Here is a 25,699-nt window from a genome sequence, read left to right as displayed (position 1 = left end):
TGGTAACATGTGTATCACGTGGAAGCTGTGGAAACAGCATTATGAATGGTTTGCTATGGCTACCTAGCTATCTTCAAAACTGCCTAATGTTCAGGCAGCAGTTCTCATGGCGGTCATTGGACAAGACACAACAGTCATCTTTAATACTTTTTCGTCACAGAGGATGAGAAAAATGATCCAATGATCATCCTTCAAAAGTTTGATGCCTATTTTTCTTCCCAAGCCAACGAAACTTATACCCGTTGGTTATTCAACAGACACATGCAGTCTGAAGGTTAATTGTTTGATAAATTTTTGACCAGTTTCAGAACAAAAATTCAAAAATGTAATTTCAGTATACAAGAGGACAGTCTGTTAAGAGATAAAATGGTGCAGGGCATATGCTCCAATATGATTAGAGAACAATTGCTCAGAGAACCTACACTTACGTTGAATCGTGCAATTCAAATATGTAGAGCCAGCAAATCAGCTTCCATTCAGCTACGAGAGATGCAGCCTAGAATGGAAATGGTGAACAGTGACTTTAATTTGCTAAAATTTGCAAAGAACAAGATGATCCCAGCAACTCAGGGATTCATCAACAAACTCAGGCAAGTAATGCTGCAGTGTTTGTGCTGGTGATGTAGTATGTCGCATGAGTATCAAAAGTGTCCAGCATTTAAAGTCCACTGCCGTCAGTGTTCAAAAAAGGGTCTCTATGCTAGAAATTGTCCTTCTAGATGGCAAAGGTCACAGCAGACTTGTAAAGTGCAGCTCCCTGAGGAGTCGGACAGAAAATGTGAGTGTGACTGTCTGTCCATGTCAGAGGTGCTCCAGGCCCAACTGACGTGCCAGATGCTTCCCAATCGTGGAGTGTTCCCATCAGATTTTCCAGTGGCATTTCCGCAGTGTTCAAGTTGGATACGGGAGCAGATGGTGACATTGTGCCATTTTCCTTAGTTCAATGCCTTAAGCTAAAAATAACCCCTAGTGTTGTACATCGTATTCGTTCCTTCAACATCTATATGCCAGCAGGCCTGCCGTAAGCAGGCATGCAAGGCATGCACCGCCTGCGGGCGGCACGTCCAGGGGTGGCAAATTGGTATTGCTGGCAAGCTCAGCATAGGTAGTCATAGTTAAACAGGGGCGGCATAATCAGTATTGCACACGGGCGCTCAAACAGCTAGTGGCACTGCTGTATGCCAGTGCTAAGTGAATGTGTTGCTAGTTGTGTTGTAGAAGGTCATAGTGCAAGAATAAAGTTTATAATCGTGGAAGGCAAATCTCCGTTGCTACCTGTGAAAAGCTCAATCTCGTACGCCGAGTAGAAATTGTTGAACCTGAAGTTGCAGTGCCAGATAATATTTTTAGAGGTAGTGGCTGTATCAGAGATTTCGTGTACGACATGGAATTAATAGACAATGCAATAATTCTTTGTGTGCATCCACTGTGCAATATGCAATTCGTGCAGAAGTCAAGAAGGAGCTGGACAATATGGTCAAGCTAAAGGTTCTCAAATCCATCATCCACCTGATACCATGATATCAGCAGAGAGTCCATTAGTGATAGTGCACAAAGAGGGCAGGATCCACTTGTGCATGGATCTGTCAGACATTAATGCCATCAAAAGACATCATTTTCCACTCAAAATTGTGGAAGACAGCAGCACGCATAACTACTGCATACTACTTTATCCTGCTAGATGCCCAAAAGGGATTTTGGCAATTGCCCATTACACCATGTACTGCCAACCTGCTAACAGTGAATACTCCATGGGACTGATACTCCTTTCAATGCATGCCATTTGGCCTGGCATCGGCACCCGAGATTTTTCAATGGGTAATGCAGATCATCATAAAGGGCTGCCAAAACACTGAGTATTCTGTGGATGACATTTTGATCTGGACAGACACTATACCAGACTTATGTAAATTTACCAACGAAGTATTGTCCCATCTATACAAGCAGAGTATTAGATTAAACAAAGAAAATTGTGCATTTGAGCAAACGTCATTAAACTTTCTGGCTCATGTCTTCAGTGCCCAAAGGGTCCAGATCAACCTGAAGAAAGTTGAAGCTATCAACAGTTTGAAAGTCTTTACTAGTACACCGGAGTTGCAATGCTTTTTATGCATGACCAAATACGTTTCCAAATTCATTCCAAACTATTCCTCTATGGCTGAACCTCTTTGTTTGCTACTTCAAAAAGGTGTGACCTGGAACTGGAACCACAACAGAATGCTTTTAATAGTCTGAAAACTGCATTGAAAAAAGCTCTACTACTGCATTCTAAAGCATTCTATGATGTAAATAAAGTGGTAATGCTATCGGTAGATTCTAGTTCATATGCCATGGGAGCAGTGAGGGACGGCCTATTGTGTATTCCACAAAAGCACTAACAGAATCTCAACAGAGATATCCACAGATTGAGAAGGAAGCATTTGCAATGCTTCCTTCTCAATCTATAAAGTATAAAGTTCCATGACTATATTTATAGGAAGCAGTTAACAATTTAAACCAATCATAAGCAGTTAGAAAGCATTGCAAAAAAAATCCCTGAACACAGCACTGCCTCAATTACATCTGTTATTTGATGTTCTTCAATATGCATCAACAATGGTATACAAGCATGGCAGAGACATCCCTGTGGCCGACGCTCTAAGCTGGAACTGTGCAACAGTAATAATTTCCTGTGACCCGCTAGATGATTTTATTGTTGCTGTGGATGTTCCACTGGCAGAATGCAAGGTAGCTGACTTATGTCAACCTATGGAGGAGAATACTAAACTACAGCAACCTATTACGATCACACAAGCGGGCTGACCAGACTCAATTGATCAAATTCCAGTTGCCATTTGTGAATTTTGAACATACAGAGATGAATTATCAGTGTACGAAGGCCTCGTAGTGCCTTTAAAACTCCATCCTGCTTATCTACAGAAGTTGTACCTGGGCCACCCTGGGATTCAATTAATGCTCAACCAGGCTAGACAAATCATTCTTTGATTGGGTATGACCCACGAGTTAGAGAACATTACAGTAGCTTGTCACATTTGCCAGACCATAGCTTATGCTCCTGATCAGAGTCTCTCCTCATGAAGCTAGTACCATGTTATCCTTGGCAATGTCTTGCCAGTGATTTGTTTGAGGTGGCAGGTGGCAGGTGACAGCTATGTGCTAGTGGCTGACAGTTACTCGGGTTTCTTTGAATACAAAAAAAATAACAATCCCACTACATTAGCAGTCATCAACTTTTTAAAGCATGTTTTCGCAGTGCATGGAATTCCAGACACCCTCAAATCTGACAATGGGCCTCAATACTCTTCACATCAGTTCCGTCAATTCTGTTTACAGTGAAAGATAAATCACGTGACTGCCTCTCTCAAATGTCCTCAGTCCAACAGGCTGGCTGGCTGAGAGGTATGTACAGTACAAATGGCCAAATTCATTATCAAACAATGTGATGCTGATGGAACAGATGAATGCTTAGCGCTTCTTAATTGGTGGAATTTACCACACAGTGGTCTGAGTTCCCCTGCACAGTGTTTGTTTGGTAGGCAGACTGCAACATTATTCCAAATTCATCTGTCTGCAAGATCCGTAGGTTTTCAGATGCTTCCACTAAACTATAAACCAATTGCACCTTGCAAGCACAATGTCATCGGGCTGTTGAATACCCTTCATTGCTTGAGCATTCATTAATGAGATTTCAAACTGCTCATAGGCAGTGGTCACTAGCTATAGTGGAAAAGTGGCTTCAACAACCTTGTTCCTACTTATTGCATACTACAGATGGTTCATTGCTATATTGTAATTCTTCGATTGTAATGCCAACCAAGGCCCAGTTCCCACATACAGTTACTCCAGCATTTCCTGTACAGGACTCTACTGCTCGACTACAGCAGAGTAATACTCAGCTGGCTGACCATGAATCCAAGAACAGTCAAGGAGTGGTTACAACTATTTGCTCCAACAGAATTGTACATCCTCCAAATAGACTAAACTTGTAAACTAATTCAATGTATTTGTGATCTAGCAAGATCTCTAAAATAAGGGGGAAAATGTCATGTGTGTCGGTTAGACAGGTTGCCTGACTGCCGATAGATGGCACTTAGTCTGGTCTACTGCCTGTAGAATGTATCCTTTATCTACCTTCATGCTAGAACCACTTTTGTACAAGACCTCGTGCTAGTGATTCCTGCCTGTATGTTGTTCTTGTGCTACAAGCAATAAAGTATATTCAGTCACTAATAATACTTGACTTATTATTAAACATGTCAGCGTAACCAAACACTACAGACAGTGACCTCATTTTACTTTCCCCTTTTCAATGCTGACCTTCCATGAGCCAAGTCAGTGTTATCTTTTATGTCACATAACCAGTTATGCAAGCCTAACTAGTTTTCCTAATCTCCGAAAAGCAACATGCAGTCTAACACATCGAGGATATTAAAACAAATTTTATGGCAAAGTTACACACAATTCCAAAAAATGAATTCCATGAGTGTTTCCAAAAGTGGAAGAACTGCTGGTAAGGGTTATTAGAAGTGGAGAGGATACAACAAGGTCTAATAATTCCTGTATAGTGGTTTATCTTTCACTAAACAATTTAGAAATTTTTTGATACACATCATATAAGGATGGACTACCTGTAGTTACTCCAGTGAATTAATCAATAGAATTTTTATAGTGGGTGAAGTTTAAAAACTTGTGTGTTTAATCCAATTAACAAGACATTTTCAGGCATTGAGAATTGAAAGTGAAATTAATTTTCCACTTACAACTGTCCATTCCTGAAGATGTCCCATTTACGTGGTTGAACATAGCATTCTTTAAACTTCACCCACTGTTAAAGATGCATTGATTAATTCAGTACATATTATATATGACCTAAATTAGTAATTTAAAATTAGTGTACAGTTAGCAAATATGATATTTTATACATAAATATGATCAAACACTTAAAATAAATTATTAATGCATACTTATACTTATATTAAAAAAACTATATACTCACCAATTGCTTCACCATTTACATCTATAGTTGATTGTAGACCATTGCATATAATTAATGGCAACAAGAATAAAATAGTGAAAACTATAACAATAATAAAATCCCAAACAAAATTCATCATCCAATAATTAAAGCCATTGATACCACATATCTTTTGCAACAATTTAAATTTTGAAATTCGTTCATGATAAGGAAATATTACAAAAACTGATGATAAAAATGTCAATGCCAAACTAACTAAAAGTAGGGAACTCAATTTAGATTTAAAATCATTTTCTATATATGTTTCTAAATCTGTTTGAAAATTAAATGGATGATTTATAACTTCTATATTTGAATTATCATCCTCTGTAACAAATCTCAAAAGAGATGATGTTAATAAATTAAATGAAATTGATTCCAAATGATAATTTATTCCATTATACCAAGAAGTAATATTAATTTCCGAATTGTTCCCTGAAAAACTTGCACCTACAAGATCTTTTTTTATATAATGTTTAAGATCTTTTGCTCTTTCGAAGAAATACTGTGTAGCATTTTCTGTTTGTTTAATATTTGCATTTTCACTTTCAAGGACTTTTTTGTAATTGTCTGACAATATATCTATTATTGAATTCTCTGAATTCTTAATGTAAAATGCATCTGTGTCACCAAAAAGAGTTTTTAAATCTAAGACAATTGCTTTATCTTTAGTTTTAGAAAAAAATAGAATATCTATCAAAACTAGAGCAATAATTAAACAAAATGGCAAAAGAATTTGAAATATCAAAAGCAAATAATTATGTCTTGTATAATGAAATCTTTTAATCAAAAGACTTTTTAATTGTTGCAATGTTAATTTTATTCCAGATAACTTGGAAGAACACATGAGATTTATATCTAAAAATAAATAAAATGTATTATTATTTAAAAAACAATGTAATATATTGTAATGAGAAAAAAAAAGAAAACATACTTTCTTCTTGATATTCAGATATATATCCATTTTCATAGCAATTAAATGTATCCATAGCATTATCTTCTAGCTTTTGAACACTGTTTAATTAACAAAAATAAATTTTACTATAACAGTTAAATAATAATTTGTGTATAAAATTCAAGATTAAAAATTTATTTAAATATTATTTTTTAACTCATAATGAATTTCGAATGCTCTTTATCATCATATCTGAAAAATATAAAACCAAATAAAATTGAATTTTGCTTTAAGTAAAACACATCTGTGTTCTAATACAGAATTTGGATTTTATTTAAAAAACTGCAGTTTATTTTTTGAAGTTATGTGATACTTTTGCCAAATACTCAAACCAAACTTCCATTTGTTATTTATTCTTCTCTCTAGATAGTCTAAAGGAATATCTTGGCAGAAAAAGATTTGTCAGTAATCAGGATATAATACAGGCTATTCAGGAATGGTTATGCCCGAACCAAAAGACTTTTTCCTATGTGACATTTGCAAGCTTCTGGACTGCTGGCATAAGTGCATTGCAAACTAGGAAGATTATATTAAAAAGCAAAACCTTCAGTTTCAGTGAATGACTCACAGTTTTTGTTCTATTTACAAATTATAATTCTTATTTGTCCAAGCCTTGCAGTTTGTTAGTAAATTACTGTTATCTTATCCTAGCTATTTGCATTTTTCATGAACTATAGAAAGCGCTGCATTTTTACAAAATGGCTACTTCATCTGGGTCAAGATTGTAGGACCTTGTATCTGAGTCGCTTGTAACTAGTCAACATAAAATCAATCATATATTAAAGTCCAATATAATGATATGTGCTGCTTGTAGCTGTTTATTGAGAAATTTATAGGAGAACAATTATTGCTAGCAAGACACATCATTACATATGATATTATAGAAACAAATGAGAGAGATTGTTCTACACAATTGTGCTCTTTGTGTTAAAAAGCAGTAGCTTTGACCATCTGTCCCATCAGGGATGTATTTACAAGCAAGCTATATTTCCTTTTTGCTTAGGGCCTTGAGTTTCAAGGGGCCTCAAAAATTTCTACAAAAAAGAAAATTGAAGTCAAATTTTCTAATAAATTTTTTTACAAGCCAACAAAATATACTTTAAATACTACACAAAATAAAATGTAGTTAATATGTTTATGTTAATTCTTTTCTTTTTATGATTGACTTCTACAAATGTGATAAGTTGGTAAGGGGCCTCACACAGCATTCAGCTTAGGGCCTTGAAATGCTTAAATCTGACCCTGTGTCCTACACAAAATTACTGGCATTAGGAAAAAATCTTTTAAAATTGACAGCATAACTTGTTCATATAAAGCTGAACAATCGGAAAACATTTTGCCAATTCTTACTAGTCTTTCTGTAGGATATATTTATGAGCTCTGCATTCTGATTTCCGAATAATCATCTGTTTTTCATGTGGGAATAGATGAAAACTTATATTGGGCTCCCATATGGCTTTGAAATTGCAATTTGGAATGCAACAGAAAGTTTTGTGGCCATGCGCCTTATTTTGTATATTTTTGTATATATTACTCTTAGTATTTAGTCCATTTTCTTCCTCTTCGTTAGTTCTTTTGTCTATCTTTTTCTAGAAACTTCTGTCTTCCCTAACCCTTCCCTGTTCAAATGGGGGTGACCTAATTAGAATACAAAGAAGAGGTGGTAGCCTGGGGGCTAAGTGGAGGAGGCGAGGTCACTTTTTGACTGAGATGTCGAAGGGACAGGACGTATTGTGAAGACCTCCAGGTTGTTCTAGCATCAACTGGAGGACAAAGGACGGTAAGCCTAAGCCAACGTTCGTGAGAAATCCGAAGTATATTCTGATATAGGAACTTCGAAAAACTTTATTGGGAGGATTGGAGAGACGTCCAAAATCAACAACACTGAAAATTATCAATCTAGTATTCGCAACCATCACCCCAAGATCGTCGACACTTTGGGTACCCATTCTTTTCTATCATACTTCCAACTATCCTATTGTCTATCTTTTCTTCCCTATCTTTTTTAGTCATATAAGTAGTTTTAAGTAATTAGTCTTAGTCCTTATATTTTGTAACGCGCTGAATATTCTTTTGTCGCGAGTTCGCATAACGATCCTATCCGAGCATCTGCCGGAATTATATGTGGAAAGGGTTATTATTGTAAAAACGAGGAGTGTCAGAAGTGTAAAGGAATCCTGCAAAGTAAATAAACACGGGTGACGAGAACATAATTTTGTGTTATATTCCATTGTGAATCACTCACCACGTGCATATCCTACAGTTTTCTTTTTCTATTGCTATTCATCTTTATTGTTGACAATACACAAGAAAGATTTAAACGACCCAGATAAAATAGTTCTGTTTTCAAACACCAGAAGGCATTAGGCAAAAAATGCAAATAGTTTTAGTTTTTATATTACTTTTAAATTAAAGAATGATGTATAATTATCAAATTTCATATATTATGTGAAAATAAAATATCTGAAAACTATATTGTGTATGTGATTTCTTTTCTTTGAATATTATTGTACCGGCATATTAAATTTAAATATACAAATAAACTTAAACAATGATTAAAACAATTAATGAAGTTATCATTTCTAGAAATTTTATTTGAAGGTATATTGTATTTTTTTATCATCATTCTGAAAATAACTTTAAAAAGAAAATATATAAATATCCTATTGAGATTTTTCTAGCCTATATCCTCTAAAATTGTTTTGCATTCCATCTTCTTCACTGATTTTCAATCCCTTATTGATTATTGTATACTGAACTGGTTGAAGGCTGTTCTGTCTCTTTTGATAAAATCACAAAAGAACAAGTTTAATAAAATATGCCTGACCTTAAATAAATTCTATAACTTGCCTTTTAACAGCTACTCCTAACATTGCCAGGTCCAGATTGGGACTTCTCTTATTTAAAGATGATGCAAAATATTTTGATTAATTATTATACTATAGATACTGTAATGATTATCTAATGTCTGATTGGCTTAGCTTAAAAGTTCCCTTAGGTAATACTTGCAGTTTTTCAAGCATCTATATACTTTTTAAAATTATCTTTTTCTGAAAGATCTTTTCTTTTTTATCACATTTTACAAAATATTGTTAATTCTGAATATTTACTTCACATTGATTAAATCTGCTTCAAAAGGCCTGTAAACAATTATTATACAATTCTTAATTTTTTAAAAAATATTTTTATACTATTTTCTTGTATTTTGCTTTGTTGAATTTTATTCATCATTTTTAATGTATTTTAATCAAGGTTTTACTGTTAAAAAAGGTGGAAATCTAATGTTAGAAAACTTTTCTATTGTAATTGAAAATAAATAATTAAAATAAATATTTTTCAAAAAATTTTATACTACTACAGCTTATGTTTCTCTATAAAATAATTTAATATTTTACTTTAATTAATTTGAAAAGGTTTAAAAAATATATATAATATTAAAATCTTATTACTTAAAAAATACATCTTCCATAGTCGTTACAGTAATCCCACATGATGTAATTCCTAATTCGGAATATGAATTTTCCAAAGACTTGAATAACTCTGGAAAATTTTCTGATGAGAAAGAGAGGGAGTAAATCAATTCCTGACTAGAATTGCTGATCATATTTGCCTCTGGTATATGAATTTTAATTTTTTTAGTAATCTCATCAATCTGACAAATATCAGATTTTGTAACGTGAAGGTGATGGCCAGTTCCTAATTTAAAAAAAAAATTATAAATCTAATAAGATATAAATTATTGAAAATAAATTTAAATTTATAATACCAAATTTTTTCTTTAAAAATACAGAAGATCCAAAACATCTAACAGTTCCTTCTGTCATAATTGCTATGCGATCACCAAGTGCGTCGGCTTCTTCCATATGATGTGTGGTTAAAAGTATGGTACGTTCTTTACGCAGCTTCAAAAGTGCATCCCAAACTACACGTCTAGACTGTGGATCCATTCCAGAAGTTGGTTCGTCTAATACTAATAACTAAATATTTATAATTATGAAACATTCATAATTTTCAAATATTTACAAAAATAATTAAATAATTTATTATAAAATAAAAAAATTTCTAATAGCAAATAGATATAAGGAAAAATAATTATATATAAAAATAGTATAAAAATCCATATTATTTCCAAAAATTTATAATTAAAATGAAGAATCATACAATGTTCTGGCTAATTGAATATACAGTATAAGGACTAGAATGTTTGACCAAATTATAAGGTCCCCAGAAGCCAAGTAGTTCCATTCCCTGAACACTGGTAGTTTGGTTGTGGGTTTGCACCTTGCCAGGATGGGCCACAAGGGATTTTCCAGGCTTTTGCCATGTCTCTAACATCTAAATAGGGGCAAGTTACCGTTAAAAGACCTCCCAGAAGGCAGTTTCCCAGCTCTTCGTGAGTCATTTTGTATGGTCAAGTAAAACAGCTTCAGTTGGCTCTTCAGAGGATAAGTAATTACACAATAATCTCCATATTAATCCCGATATGCGATAGACCTAATTATAAGCAACTATGAGTTGCATTAAGAATACATTTACCAGTTGCAAAATACAATAAATGATTTACTATTTTAAGCAAAATAACTCAGTTGGTTAAATAAGCCCAAACACATTAGAGATTAAAGTGATTAATGCAATTTTTAAGGTATTTTTGGAGTGTTTTTCAAAATAAATTACTGGCAATATCTGTACACTTTTGCTAAGAAAATAACAAGAACATGTAATAATTTTCATATCACAAATTTATTTGTTAGTTTTTCCATTTTTTTTTCCTCCATTCCTTTGTTTTTGCTTTAAATTTATTTTCTTTTCCTTTATATCATTGCTCTTATAGCACTTCTCATTGCTGACCTAATTTTTATATGTGGTGTCGAGATGTACTGTATATAAGTCTTGTCAGAAACAAATGTATCAGTAGAAGAAATTAATGTTTCTTGTTTAAGTAGTTGTATGAATTTTATATTCAAACAGGTTATGGGCCCAGTCATAGTGAATTGTGATAAACAGAAGATAAAAATGGAAAATGATGATATTAGTGAAACCAAGATGGTAGAAAAACAACCACAAATTAAACCATTAAAAGAAGATAATTATGATACATGGAAAATACAAGTGCAAACTATCTTAATCAGAAATGATCTATGGAAGTATATCAGTGGTAATGATCCCAGACCGCACATATCACAAAAAACTTATGAAATGGATTCAATAGGATTTGAATGCAAGTTTATTACAGGTGATGTTAATCATCACCTGTAATAAACTAGCAAGTTAAGCATTGTAATCATCTAAAGAGGTTGGAGACACCCTTAAAAATATTTAATTAAGCAAGAAAGGTTATATTGTTAAAAAATTTACTACTTTTTTAAAATAAAAGATGATGAGGATGTCAGAGACCATCTAAATAAGTTCATGGATACTGTAGATAAACTAGATGAATTGGATATTAATAATAGCAGATCTAGAAATCTTTAAAGAGAGTGCAGAAAGAGAACAATATACCTTACAAAATTTTTTACCATCTGAGATACCCAGCTTTATTTGAGAAGAACTCCAGAAGGAAAATGCAGCTGTACCTTCACACCACCTATATCTGCACCTGAATATTAACATAAATGAAGAATAGTTAAGCATAAGGATGCTATATTATTTATTGCCAGGATTTGAAAATTTTAGTGGCTAGTTTTTTCTAATTTTATTTTTTTAGTTTTAAATTCTGTTAGACTTGGCACTTATTGAAAAGATTGGTAAAAAGGCAGTTGGACTAGCATAACCAGTTATGTAACAAACGAACAAAGAGTGCACAAAGATTACACACAGTCTTGGCTCATGGAAGGTCAGCGCTGGAAAGGGGAGAGTGAAACGAAGTCACCTTCCCTGAGGGGTCAACAATGCCACCAACCTTTTATTATGTCAGAAGAACATCTACAAAACATCGCAATCTTTGATTCCAACAAATTCTAAGGGTACTTTTAACTGTACCATTTCCAACCCCAGAGAGCTCATTGCTAAATTAGAGGGTACTGCATTAACAGAGTCTGAACATATAACAATTTTAGATTTTGAATCTATGTACCCCTCTATTAAGTTAGAACTGTTTTTGTGTTTTAGAACCTAAAAGACTTCCTCTTTTAGAAAGTGCCATCTATTTCTAAGTTCCTAAAGCTCAGAACAGTAAACTCAATACAGCCCTAGCATAATAGGCTAGGGAACTATATATAATAGTAAAATGGAAGAAGCCAAAATCATAAAATGTGTACATGATAACTGCAAAATTTGAATCCTAGAGATATTTGCTCATGTTCCTTTAAGTGATTTTCTGTCATCATTAATCTCAATCATGTTTTAAAATGTCTTAAGGTGCTAAATGACATTTCAATATTGCTCTAGGAACAAGGCTAAAATATTGAGATTATAAGGGCATTTTTGTGGAGGGAAAGAATATGAACTCTTTAATCACTTCAACTATTTCCAAAAGCCTGTCAATCAAGGTTTTCCTTGCTCCATATATGATACTATAACTCAGTTTCAGACTCAATTCTCATTAGTTCATAAAATTCAACCAAACACCTTGTTCTATGTTTCAAATCTTCAGTGATTGAATGTAGCATGAGAAATGGATGTAGAGACAATATGAAAAAGGCCTTCCTCAGAAAATCTAGAATTATCTGGATGAGCTAGGTGCTGCTGATTGGAGAACAACTATGATCAACTTGCATGATTGGCAAAAGGATGAGAGTAAGCTTCCTTACTTTGTTCTTTGAGGATGTATGAATTGTGTTGTTTGTATTTACTTTAATGCATCTGTAATGAACAATCAAGTGACTAATACCAGAAATAATGAGTGTGAAGTCCCAGACAAGGTCCAAAATTATGTAAATTGCAGAATTCTTGTGTCTAAATTACAATGAAAGGTTACAAGAGAGGAGAGAAAAAACCATTTGTCTAAACAATGCAGCACAAAAAGTAAACAATGGATCCCATGACTTACACAACTTAAACAATCTGTCAATGTCAAACTGAGAGACGGAACTCTGACACAAACACTCATATACAATTGAAATAGATTAAGAAATCACGAAAAACGGAAGGTTCTATGGTCAAAGAGACATTGCGCCAGATTATTCAAATTGTAAAATGTCATAAGAAAGGGCTTAATTACGAGCACAAAGTCTAGGTTCCATCAACATCTCCCAGTCAGTGTCAAGGGACAGTGTCAGATAGACTGTCCCAAATGGTCCTTTCTTGTGACCCAAACTGCTCTCAGACTTCTTCTGAAGAAGAGAAACCAATCAAAAAGCAAAATAAGGGAACTACAACCAATCAAAAAGTGAGATTTGAGGAGAAATACTATAAAAACCTTGAATCTCAAGGTCGAGAAGCAGTTTTTCTCTAATGTAAAAGGCGCGATTAATCTGTGTCACATCCTCCAAGGATTATCCCAACTCATCCCAACATTGAAGAACTTGTAACTAAGCTGGCTATATCTCCTATATCATCTCTGCCCCAGGGCCATCATCAAACTTCCATGCTAACTTCATTCAACGGGACCGAATGTCTCACCAACCTTGGACTGTGCTGGACACTAGAACATCTTCATTCAATGGCAAACTTCTATTTACCCAAACAACATACATATAAGCTCATTATTTACTATAATAAATGAGTTTTTGTAAGGATATGTGTCTTCTCTGCCTCCAGCATCACCACCCACATAAGGATAGCCCCTAGGCTCTTCCTGAAATGGGATAAATTGATCCCCCCTTAAAAGTTGGCAAGTATGCATGTGTAGTCACTTCTGTACAAACTGCTGGATATAAATGACTGTTATTGCTACCTCATGCCTCTTTGAATGCTGATGTTGACAGATATGAATATATCTATACTGCCATAGTGATGACTCAAAAATTACTTGCTTGCTTACTTGCATGTTTGAAGAGTAAGCAGCTAGAAGACATTGAAGGATTATGTTAAGATCCAGGTTTTGCTCCTAGCTCAGCCTATACTGTCATAGCAGACTACTCCAAATGGTACAAGCGAATGATGTTCTTTTCCTTGTGCTAGGATTTGAATAGTTGGTCAAATTTGAGTTCTGTAATTATTTTTTTGTAATTTTTTTAAAATTTAGTGGGGCCATGGCCCTGGGTTGCTCATCTCTGGCTATGCCCATGGATGTGCATACAAATCCTCTCTGAGCATATTGAGATTTAATTCTATGTGCTTTCAAACCGTTTACCTGCATATGAACCATTAGAAAGTATCGTCAAATCTTACGTCCAACCATGTGCATTCATGATCCAGTTGGTTTGATCTCATGCCATTATACTGACAAGTGCTCAAATGGCTAATTGTGATCACCTTTATTCCATTGTTCTAGGGCATTTGTTTATGTATTCAGATTTTACTTTGTAAATAACAAACTATTATATGTTAGAATAAAAGTTTCACTTCAAACAACATAATTTGACTGTTTTTATTCTAATTATCTGCACTGACCTTAACATACCTAAATAAACTTTGAATGCATTCCTTTAGATGATCTACGTTTTGAATCTTTTCCTGATACACCAAAGCTTTCAAGTGCTCCCACAGATAAAAATCAAAAGGATTAAGATCTGCAAATCTCAGAGACCACTTCATGGAACTATGACAACCAATCCATGAACTGTGTCGTTCTTGTATATTGTCGGGTTACCTTATTTTATTGTTTATTCTCTTGTCTATGTTCTGATTGTTATCATTTTTGTTTTATTTTATCTATTTCTGTACGCGCGATGTACTTAAAATTGTAAAATATTATTTTTTTTTTAATCGTATATAAGTATATATTTGCTATTTTTGGGCATTATTGTTATGGCAGCACTATGTTGGTGGTGGGCACGATATATAAAGTGTGAGGGGCTGGCAACGTCCCATTCTGGTTCCAGGTGTCCGAGGTAAGAAGGTGTCACGAGTACTGTGTGTATTGGAGTAAACTGGCCTTTCTTTATCTTTGTGTGTGAAAAAAAAATCCTAATTTTAGAATTCGTTCCCATCTGAGTGAAGAATTGTGAAATAAGTTATAATATTCTGATAAGCGAATCAGTTGAACGTTTACAACATCACAAAGAGAATAGTTTATATTTTTTTTTTTTTGGAATTTGTTCAACGCTTGGTGTTCTCATCACATGTCTTTATGTGAGCTGCCACGTGCTACGAATGTGCCAACTCTGTGTAGATATTGAGATTGTGTATATAATTTTTTTGTACATAAAGGTAGTTTTAATTGTGATCTTTCTTTTTTGCTTGCCTCCATTCTTTTGTGGTAATCAAACACCCACACCTTGCGATCTTCAACCCCAAGGATCTTCGCAATCCCACAGAACCTAGAAACTGGTGATCCAATTTTCCTACATATTGCAACTTTTGGAACACCCTATATATAACTTATTTTTAAAGTAATTTACATAAATTCTAAGTTAAATAGACACAAATTCTAAATAATTTTAAAATTATTTAGAATTTATATGTATCAGGTCAGTCCATAAGTCCATGCACATTTTTATGACCTTGAGAAAAATCTTGTTTTGCTGTTAAAAATGTCAGTCTAATGTGATAATTTTTACACTGAAGTGTTAAATTGGATCTCATTCACATAATACTGTTCAGAATTGTGAACATTTCAGTTGTTTATTTTCGTTAAAATGGAAGTAACCGATGAATATAAAAGACATGTTTTATACTTTTTATTTTTAAGTGGTGAGAATGCTACAAATGCAGCCAAAAAAATAAATACTGTACATAATCAAATTGTAATTAGTGCAAGGACTGCGCAGAACTGGTTTGAAAGATTTAGAAACAATGATTTTAGTGTGGAGGATAAGGCTCGTACTGGAAGACCCGTTGACTTTGATGATGATGCTCTCTCTGCACCAGTTGAAGCAGAACCATCTTTAACAGTTGATGAAATTGCGGAACATTTAAATTCATCCCACGGAACTGTTCATAGACACCTACAACAAATCGGAAAAGTTTCAAAGCTAGGAAAATGGATACCACATGAACTGTCAATAGCTAACCAACAACAACATGTAAACATTTGCACATCTCTTTTATCCCGTATTGCTTTAGAACCTTTTCTTGGTAGGCTGGTTACTGGAGATGAAAAATGGATCCTCTATAATAATGTGACGAGAAAAAAGACAATGGATGGATCGTGACAAGCAGCCAAAACCAACTGCAAAAGGTGGGTTGCATCCAAAAAAATTCTTTTGTCTGTTTGGTGGGATATGTCAGGTTACAATATAACATTTGAGCTGTTAGAACCTAATCAAACAATTACAGCTCAAATGTATTGTGAGCATTTAGAGTGTTTAAATGAAAAATTGAAAAAAAATCGACCGTCGTTAGTGAACAGAAAGCAGGTTTTCTTGCAGCATAACAATGCCAGACCACACGCTGCAAAAAATAACTGTACAGAAACTTGAAAGCTACAACTGGGAAATTTTATCTCATCCACTATATTTGCCAGATATTGCTCCCAGTGATTATCATCTTTTTCACAGTTTGCAGAATTTTTTAAAAGGGAAAACTTTTGAGGATGAGAACAATGTAAAAAAGGCTATTTCTGAATATTTTGATTCAAAACCGAAATCATTTTACGAAGACGGGATTAAAAAGCTACCATCAAGATGGCAAGAAATTGTACAAAATAATGGTAAATACATTATAGATTGAAATAAAATTTAATTAAAACTTTTTGCTGATTTTTTTGTTGATAAAAATATGCATGAACTTTGGACTGACCTGATATTTTACACTATACATTACAAATATCAAAGAGTAGACTTTAATAATTTCATAATGAAAAGAAACAGAAAATACCTTTGAACCACCAACAACTGCAATACCAATTGATAATTTACGCTTCATTCCTTCCGACAATTTTTCTGTCATAACATTTCTCACTTCTTGTAACTGAAGATCATGTAATATTTCATTTACATTTGATTTTATTTGTGACAAAGTCTTATTCCTAAGCTAAATAAATAAATAAAACAAAAAATATATACACATATAAGTTAAAGAATTTAATAAAAGATGAATTTTTCAAAATTTTTTAATATATTTTTTAATAAAATTTCTACACTGAAAGTTATCATAATTTTGTGCAAATAACCTGCAGATTATCTGTATTTAAAAGACAATCTGAAAGGGGAGTGGGTTATGCAATGGGCAAGGTTACATGCTGACTATATTGCAATTACAAACTCTTCAAATAGCTTTGATGAGTTTGTAAGTGCAATATAGTCAGCATGAAAACTTTTTGTTTGCAATATTGTAATTGCAATATAGTCAGCTCGAAAACTTTATATGTAATTAATGGATAGCCCACCAGAGGCTGGTGGGCTATCCATTAATTACATATAAAGTTTTCGAGCCACTTTTGACTGAGTCCCATAGTACATTTGGCAAATCATCTCCCTTTTAATTACATTAGAATCTACATGGACTTCTCTATATTGAAGAAATGGTTTTAAAAAGTTCTGCAAATATTTCTAATAGTTTATTCACATGAATAAAAAGTTGGCTAATAAGAAATTTTTGTGTCCCTAATAGCATAAAAAGATTTCATACAAATATGAAAACTGGGGACTTCAGGATAATCCCATTCCACATTCAGGATGAAAAGTAAAATAAAAGAAAGATCAGAGAAATCTCTCTCTAAGAGTCCTGACACCAGTTAAAATAAATTATCTTGCATCTTAACTCGCAAGTTAGTTCCTTTCCAATTAGAAAAAATATATTAGAAAATTGACTGGAATTTTAAGAGAGTTTTAGTTGAATTACTAATAACATGGGATACATGGACTGACAATGAAGTTAGGCACTAATGAATCAAATGCGATAATTAAAAGATATATTTATTAATAATGGATGACCAAAGTTATTATACAAATGTTAATTATATAAAAATATGCTATTGTAAAAAGTAAACCTCCAAATTATAAATGATTCCAAAGGAGATAAAATAATGACAATCTATTTCCTAATGCTTTTCTATGAGAGGGAGTTTACATATTAAAATTTGTACTAACTGTAATACACCTACATTCAACATGGAGAGTTGAAAATTCTTGGGAACAAGTAAAAGTAGAGAACTGGGAGAGGAATGAGAGCATTGGCTAAAGCATTGACACAAGCCTTAACAAAAGCACATTTGAAGGTGATCTCTCACTTTTATACTATAATTCCATCCAACAGAATTATTAGAAATAGTCTTCCATGCTTCCAACACAACAGAAGTCATGCAATTCTGCAGAGAGAGAGTGAGACATCACTCTCTATCTGTAGGATCAACTCTATTGTTTTTGGAGGAACTGAATTGTTTTCCTCTAATTGAAAAAAAAGTTCCTTTTTCAACTTTACTAAATTTTATGATAGATAAAATTTCTATCAAAATTATAACAATTATTTTAATTAAATTTGTCAAAAATATAATTTTCCAACTCCAGATTCTCACACAGACAATGCTTCTCCCTTTCCATCATGTTCAATGATGCACTTTCCATGACCCTCCCTAAAACTGTAAACATAATTAATAAATGGCTAATCACTGATGGTTGTCCATTAATTATGTTTTTTAGTTTAAAATCATGTTTTGTAGTCAGGTTAATTATATTGTGGCCGTCGGCCATGTTTTTTTTGTATAATTTTGTACATATGTTCGTATTTTATTGGATTAGTTTTAAGTCTTTCCTGTCTCTTTGTTCTAAAATTCTTCCTAGAACGTTTTCTTAATCCTTCTCCCATGGGGGTAAGACGACCAGTTCCGAGAACGTGGGAAAACAAAAGAAGAGTGTGGAGCCTGAGGGTAAAACGGCTGAAAAGAGACCATTCTGGTGGTGGGATCCAAAAGAAGAAGCACGAGGAAGGCAGTGCTCGAGAGTAAAAAAAAAGAAAAGAAACAAAAGAAGACGAGAGACTGCAAGGTGCTAAGGGATCCGAAAAAGAAGTGGAGAACAGCGAACATATAAGTAGAACATCGAGACAAGTTAAAGATAAGGTCTACGGCAAGAGAGAAGTCAAAAGAATATAAAGGAGAAAAGAATCGGAGAAGGTGTCTTACCCCAAGATTCATCGATTCGACAAAAAAGAAATCCCGGGTATTTTCTAATCTTTCTCTCTGTCCTTTATTCTTAATTTCTATTTTTTCATTTTATTTTAGTTATAAGATAGATGTAAGTTTAGTTTTTAAGTTAGAGTAAAAATATATCGACCCGCGTATATTTGTCACGTGCCACGAAGTCTTGTTTGTTGGTTAGATAAAAAGAAGTGGTCAACGCCTGTGTATCTTAACTAAGCCAGTGAGATAAAGTTGGGATCGTGTAAAAAAAGAACCGTTTTCGTTGTGAATAAATATAATACTTTGTGCTATTTTTGTTATCAAAGTCTTTTTTTTGTACCTTCCTGCTCGCGGGATCCAGTACGTATCATAACGAACATCACATTGGCGTCCGTGACAGGATCCCAACGATAAAATAAAAAGGCGTTTGATCATATGTAAGTTTTAATTTTGACGGGTAAAATATTGTTATATTTCCGTGTAATCATTTTGTATATATATATTATAATGACCACGAACAGCCCAGTCGGAAGTTCGAGTTCAGGGGAAGGAGTAGGCCCCAACCCACCGGTAGTGGTAACAGGATTCCTTGGGATGATTCCTATGTTTTCCGGATCGCAAAATGATGTGGTAAATGTAAAACAATTCTTTCAGACAATTGAAAATATCGCGCGTCTTGCAGGTTGGGACGACGGGGTTAAGGTGGCTGTTCTGCAAGCAAGGCTTAAAGGAGAGCCACTAACCACCTTTATGTGTTTATTAGAACAGTATCCTGGGTCATACTGTGAGATAAAAAGGGATCTAATAAAGTGCTTTGGTAAAAGAGGAGCTGGCGATAGGGATATCGTAGATCAATTACTAACCCTGAAGCAAGGGGGCAATGAGTCGGTAGCAGATTTTTCGGTCCGCACTAGAACTTTGCTTGCCCGTGCTATGAAAGAAAACAACAAAATTTGCATGCTGCGGGACGACATGATTCTTGAGCGCTTTATTAAAGGTCTGAAGGGAAGTATAAAAATTAATGTGATGAGAAAAGCTCTGAAGACGTTAGAGGAGGCTTTTGACGCTGCTGAGGCGGAGGAATTGATCGAAATCGAATTCAATGGCCGGTTCGAGCGAAGGACAGTTAGCGCGGCAATCGAGGAGAATGTAGATATCATGGTAGGGGAGCGTGAGGACAATAGGATAGATAGGGATAAAAACAATGAGAGAATGATGGAGTTGGAAAGAAAGGTCGATACCCTTGTTGAGGCGGTAGGAAAGTTGTTGGACACCAGGAGTCAGGAACCGGAAAGAAATAATAAAAGGTGTTATGTGTGCGGAGAAGTGGGCCATTTCGCCCGGGGATGCCCAAAGCGAGCGAATGCTCGTTTAAACTGATTAGGGAGCGTAATAGAGGCCAGCATAGCGCTCCTCACATATCGGTCAGTCTGGCCAATGATATATTAATATCGCGAAAGGGTCTCCCGTTTGTCGAGGGTGAAGTGGAAAACATTAAGTTTTCTTTCCTGATCGACACTGGTGCGGAGAAGTCGATAATAGATTTAAAAGCAGTGGGAAGTGTCCCGAGAGAGAAGGTAATTAGGGCCACACTGAAAGATGAAAGTGTTGGTATAAGGGGCATCAACGGGAGTATCACTGAGTATGAAGAAAATCTAAGGGTAGAAATAAGTTACGGGGGCCAGGTGTGTGGTGTAACGGTTGCGTGTATGCAGCTACCGGAACACATGGAGTATGACGGCATATTGGGGATGGACGTCGTGAACGACCTGTATAAAATTATTGACGGGGTTAGGAGATCGGTGAAAAGGGGCTCGACTCATAGGTTCCGATATAAAGACCACCACGATGAGTGTCTGGACGTAACCCCCATTGAGATTAAGGGCTTAGATAGCTTAAATTTGGAGGAAAGGAAACTTGTTTATGATATATTTGGAAAATACCCTGGATGCTTTGCAAGTTCAATCAAGGACCTAACGGGGATGATGGGCGAGCTACATAGTCCTGTAGTAGACCAAACTAAGCCTGTAAGCATCCACCAATACCGCATTCCTGAATGCTATTTACCAAGACTGAAAGAATTAACAAAATCGTATCTAAGAGCAGGTATTATAGAGGAGAGCTCCTCGGCGTGGAACTCGCCCATTCATATCGTTGAGAAGCAAAGTGGGGAAATCCGCATGACCCTGGATTTAAGACGCGTAAATGACCTTACTGCCCCCCCAGGAATTTCCAATCTCCCGTGTGGACGAGATTTTGAGTAAGTTCCACGGAAGCAAATATTTCTCAGTCTTGGACCTAAAGTCCGGATATTTTCAAAAAGCTTTAGACCCTTCCGTGAGACATGTTTATGCGTTTTCAACCCCGTGGGGGAAGTTCCAGATGTGTCGCCTCCCACAGGGGGCTAAGAATAGTGGCCGCTTTTTTCAGGCAGTAATGTCTAGAGTATTAACCCGTTTCGTAGGGATCAACTGTTATATATTCCAGGATGATGTTGTTTTATTTTCAAAGTCATTGAACGACCATTTAACTTTATTAAACGAAGTCGTAGGAACCCTTCACAGCAAAAACCTTAAACTACACCCTACAAAAAGTCGTTTTATTGTGGGGGAGGTCAAATATCTCGGTCATATTATTAATCAGAAAGGAATACTCCTGGATAATGATAACGTGAAGGCAATTCGCGAAGTAAAGCCGCCGATTAATACAAAGGGTGTACGGAGCTTCTTGGGTATAATTGGTTATTTTAGGAGTTTCATACCCAGATTTTCCGACCTCGCACTGCCCCTTACAAATCTTACAAGGAAGAACAAAAAATTTGCCTGGGATGCGGCATGCCAAGATAGCTTTGAAAAGTTTAAGAACATACTTTCTAAACCCCCTCTTTTATGTCATCCCGATTTTAGTTCCCCATTTCACCTATATACGGACGCGTCAGAGAAATGCGTCGGTGCGGTGTTGGGGCAAATGAAAGATAAAGGTTTCTGCCCAGTGGGATACTTCAGTCGACGGTTTAGTAGTACAGAAGAAAATTACTCAACAGTCGAAAGGGAGTGCTTGGCGATGGTGCTGTCATTGCGACATTTTAAACCGCTGGTTTTAGGTCACCCCATAGAACTGCATACCGATCATAAACCGTTAATTTTCATGACAAATATGAATAATCACAACAAAAGGCTCATGAGGTGGTCGACGGAGTTAGCTGATTATAACATAAAGATAACTCACGTGAAGAGCCGACATAATGAAGTTGCAGATGCGTTATCACGCATGAATTGTAATCAGGAGGAACGTGGCAGAGCGGTGTGCAGTGCTATAGTAGAAAATCGGAAACTTTGGGAAGAGGTAGTCAAATCCCAATCTAAGGACGAGTTCCTTAGACGTATGCGTAGTAATCGGGAGTCGCAAAGGCGGGAGCGATGCGAGGTGATGGGGGGCATTCAGCTGGAATTCAGGCTGGAAGATGATGTGTTGATGCACGTGAAACCGAGAAGGATGGGCCTCGGAAATAGAGCACATGTGTGTGTGGGGAAGGAAGTGGCTGATCGTGTAATTTGGTCGATCCACAGCTCTCCACTGTCAGGGCATCTTGGTGCCGAGAAGACGCATGACTTGGTTGATAAGTATTATTACATCAGGGACCTAAAGAGTCGCATTAAGCGTATAATCAGAGGATGTGAAACGTGCCAAAGGCATAATCTGCATAGGGGGCGGGCCCCATTTCAGGAAACGAAAACTGCGGAAGTTCCCCTTCAGAAAGTTGCAATCGATATCATCAGCCCACTCCCGATATCCCGTAAAGGCAATAGGTATATCCTCACGATTATTGACATTTTTACACGCTATGCCGAAGCAATACCTATCCCCAGTCAATCGGCCCAAGTCATAGCTGAGGCCATATTCGAAAACCTGATATGCCGTTATGGTTGTCCTGATGTAATCGTGTCTGATAGGGCGGCAAATTTTACATCGAGCCTTTTCAAAGAGGTGTGTGACGCGCTCTTGATTAAGCGCAACATAACAACTGCCTACCGTCCGTGCTCCAACTCCGTTTGCGAGCGCTTCAATAAAACTATATGTGGAATCATCGCACGCATATCAGAGGGGGATGAGCATAGTTGGGATGAGTTTGTAAATCAGGCTTTGTTCGCATATAACAATTCGACTCACTCGGCAACGAATGAGTCTCCTGCTTTCTTGTTGTACGGCATTGACCCTCATTTTCCTGGCGCGTTTCCAAGCGAGAGCCCAGTTGATGATTATGATAGGAATCAGGGGTGGAGGTTTATAAATAAATTAAATGTGATAAGAGAAGCTGCATATAACTTAGGTAGGCAGCGTAATCAAAGAAATAGGTGGAGAATAAATAGAGGTAGAAAGTGCGAGATATGGAAAGAAGGCCAAAGGGTGTGGCTTCTGCGTAAGGGAAAGAGGAAAGGTGTAGGGAAGTTCTCACCTAAGTATCTGGTGCCTTACAGAATCACCCGTGTGTTGGGGCCTGTTACGGTGGAGTTGGCAGGCAACAGGAAGAAAGACAAATGGATAGTTCATACAGATCGCATCAAGAATTGCTACTCCCCAATCTATAGAGAACAGAGGAGTGTTCGGCGTTCACGCCGGAAGGAAGATGCACAGGGCGAATTAAATGGCATGGAGGATGAAGAGGCGGATGACCATCTAAGGATATGGGCTCACCTAAGGAATGCAGCACCTGATACATCTGCACCCCAAGTGAGAAGAAATGAGGATAATGAGATAGGGAATAGGAATATGACCGAGGGGGACGTAGAGCCACAATCCCGCTATAATTTGCGGGGAAAGCGGATAAACTACCATAAATTACACCATGGTGTTTAACTCATAAAGGGGGACATATGTGGCCGTCGGCCATGTTTTTTTTGTATAATTTTGTACATATGTTCGTATTTTATTGGATTAGTTTTAAGTCTTTCCTGTCTCTTTGTTCTAAAATTCTTCCTAGAACGTTTTCTTAATCCTTCTCCCATGGGGGTAAGACGACCAGTTCCGAGAACGTGGGAAAACAAAAGAAGAGTGTGGAGCCTGAGGGTAAAACGGCTGAAAAGAGACCATTCTGGTGGTGGGATCCAAAAGAAGAAGCACGAGGAAGGCAGTGCTCGAGAGTAAAAAAAAAGAAAAGAAACAAAAGAAGACGAGAGACTGCAAGGTGCTAAGGGATCCGAAAAAGAAGTGGAGAACAGCGAACATATAAGTAGAACATCGAGACAAGTTAAAGATAAGGTCTACGGCAAGAGAGAAGTCAAAAGAATATAAAGGAGAAAAGAATCGGAGAAGGTGTCTTACCCCAAGATTCATCGATTCGACAAAAAAGAAATCCCGGGTATTTTCTAATCTTTCTCTCTGTCCTTTATTCTTAATTTCTATTTTTTCATTTTATTTTAGTTATAAGATAGATGTAAGTTTAGTTTTTAAGTTAGAGTAAAAATATATCGACCCGCGTATATTTGTCACGTGCCACGAAGTCTTGTTTGTTGGTTAGATAAAAAGAAGTGGTCAACGCCTGTGTATCTTAACTAAGCCAGTGAGATAAAGTTGGGATCGTGTAAAAAAAGAACCGTTTTCGTTGTGAATAAATATAATACTTTGTGCTATTTTTGTTATCAAAGTCTTTTTTTTGTACCTTCCTGCTCGCGGGATCCAGTACGTATCATAATGAACATCACAATATAACGGGAGAGGAAAGTAGATTTTGGGGATGAAAAGTTTAAATAAATAACCATAAATTATCCAAAGAAACATAAATAGTTCTGACATTTTTGACATAAAATGTCTTCTTCATGATTAACAACTTTATAAATAGAATAAAAAATGCAGCAAGAATGAAAATTTAAATTTAGTTACATTTATATTTTTTTGCACTCTAATTTTATGAGAGATTTTTTTATATACTAAATACACATCTGTGTATCCTGTATCTGTGAATAAAAAATCTGTCATGTCGTTTATCACCACAACTTGTAAAGGGCATGTCAAGCACAGCGCCCAATACATAATCTGTGAAACTGAGGGCAGCCACCTCTTTTTGGCCCTGTTCTGTACATGCTAATATACATGTCAGATAAACGTGTGTTGTGTTAAGACTCTTATCCATTTATTTCCTCAGACACTTTTTTGGAATATTCTTGAACTATTCAGTAAGATTCACAGGAATCTTACACAATCATACCTGCAAACTCAATGTTAGATATTAATCAACCATTGTAACATTACATAAAGAAAATTTGGCTTTATTGAAATAAAAAAAATTTAAAATCCAAATGCTTTCAAGCCTTGTTGCCTTATCTTCAGTACTTAAATTTTAGAAAAACTTGTGTGCTGAAGATAGATTAAAAACAAAGTAAATTTAAAGTAACTATTGCGTTTTTGCTTTCTGGAATACTTTACGTATGAATATCAGCCATCAAGATTAAAAAGTACTTGAATTTTTAAAAATTTCAAGAATTCATTCCAATACTGCATGACCTTCTTATAATTTTGAATTAATGCAACAATATAAATCATTTGCTTTATTGCAAGAATTCAAATAATGAATAAATTACAATAAAATCCATTTAGTATTGATTAACATTTAGTATTGTGCTATGAATTC

At 35.5% G+C, this 25,699-nt stretch overlaps 1 protein-coding gene across 1 annotated transcript in view; it reads right to left on the bottom strand.

The window, feature by feature from the left end:
• LOC136984953 (phospholipid-transporting ATPase ABCA3-like) overlaps positions 1 to 25,699 on the bottom strand; it is a 113,666-nt gene that overhangs the window by 41,316 nt on the left and 46,651 nt on the right. The window contains exons 11-15 of the mRNA XM_067282101.1: positions 16,830 to 16,985; positions 9,736 to 9,946; positions 9,419 to 9,665; positions 5,949 to 6,028; positions 4,997 to 5,872 (exon numbers count right to left, since the gene is read on the bottom strand). Coding sequence (XP_067138202.1) covers positions 4,997 to 5,872; positions 5,949 to 6,028; positions 9,419 to 9,665; positions 9,736 to 9,946; positions 16,830 to 16,985 — 1,570 coding nt within the window. The remainder of the gene's footprint in view (positions 1 to 4,996; positions 5,873 to 5,948; positions 6,029 to 9,418; positions 9,666 to 9,735; positions 9,947 to 16,829; positions 16,986 to 25,699) is intronic.

The sequence above is a fragment of the Centruroides vittatus genome, unplaced genomic scaffold, assembly GCF_030686945.1.
Source record: "Centruroides vittatus isolate TY-2023 unplaced genomic scaffold, ASM3068694v2 contig_941, whole genome shotgun sequence".
In the NCBI taxonomy this organism is placed as follows: Eukaryota; Metazoa; Arthropoda; class Arachnida; order Scorpiones; family Buthidae; genus Centruroides; species Centruroides vittatus.
The sequence above is the reverse complement of the archived record's forward strand: the minus strand, read 5'-3'. Positions and strand labels throughout refer to the sequence as shown.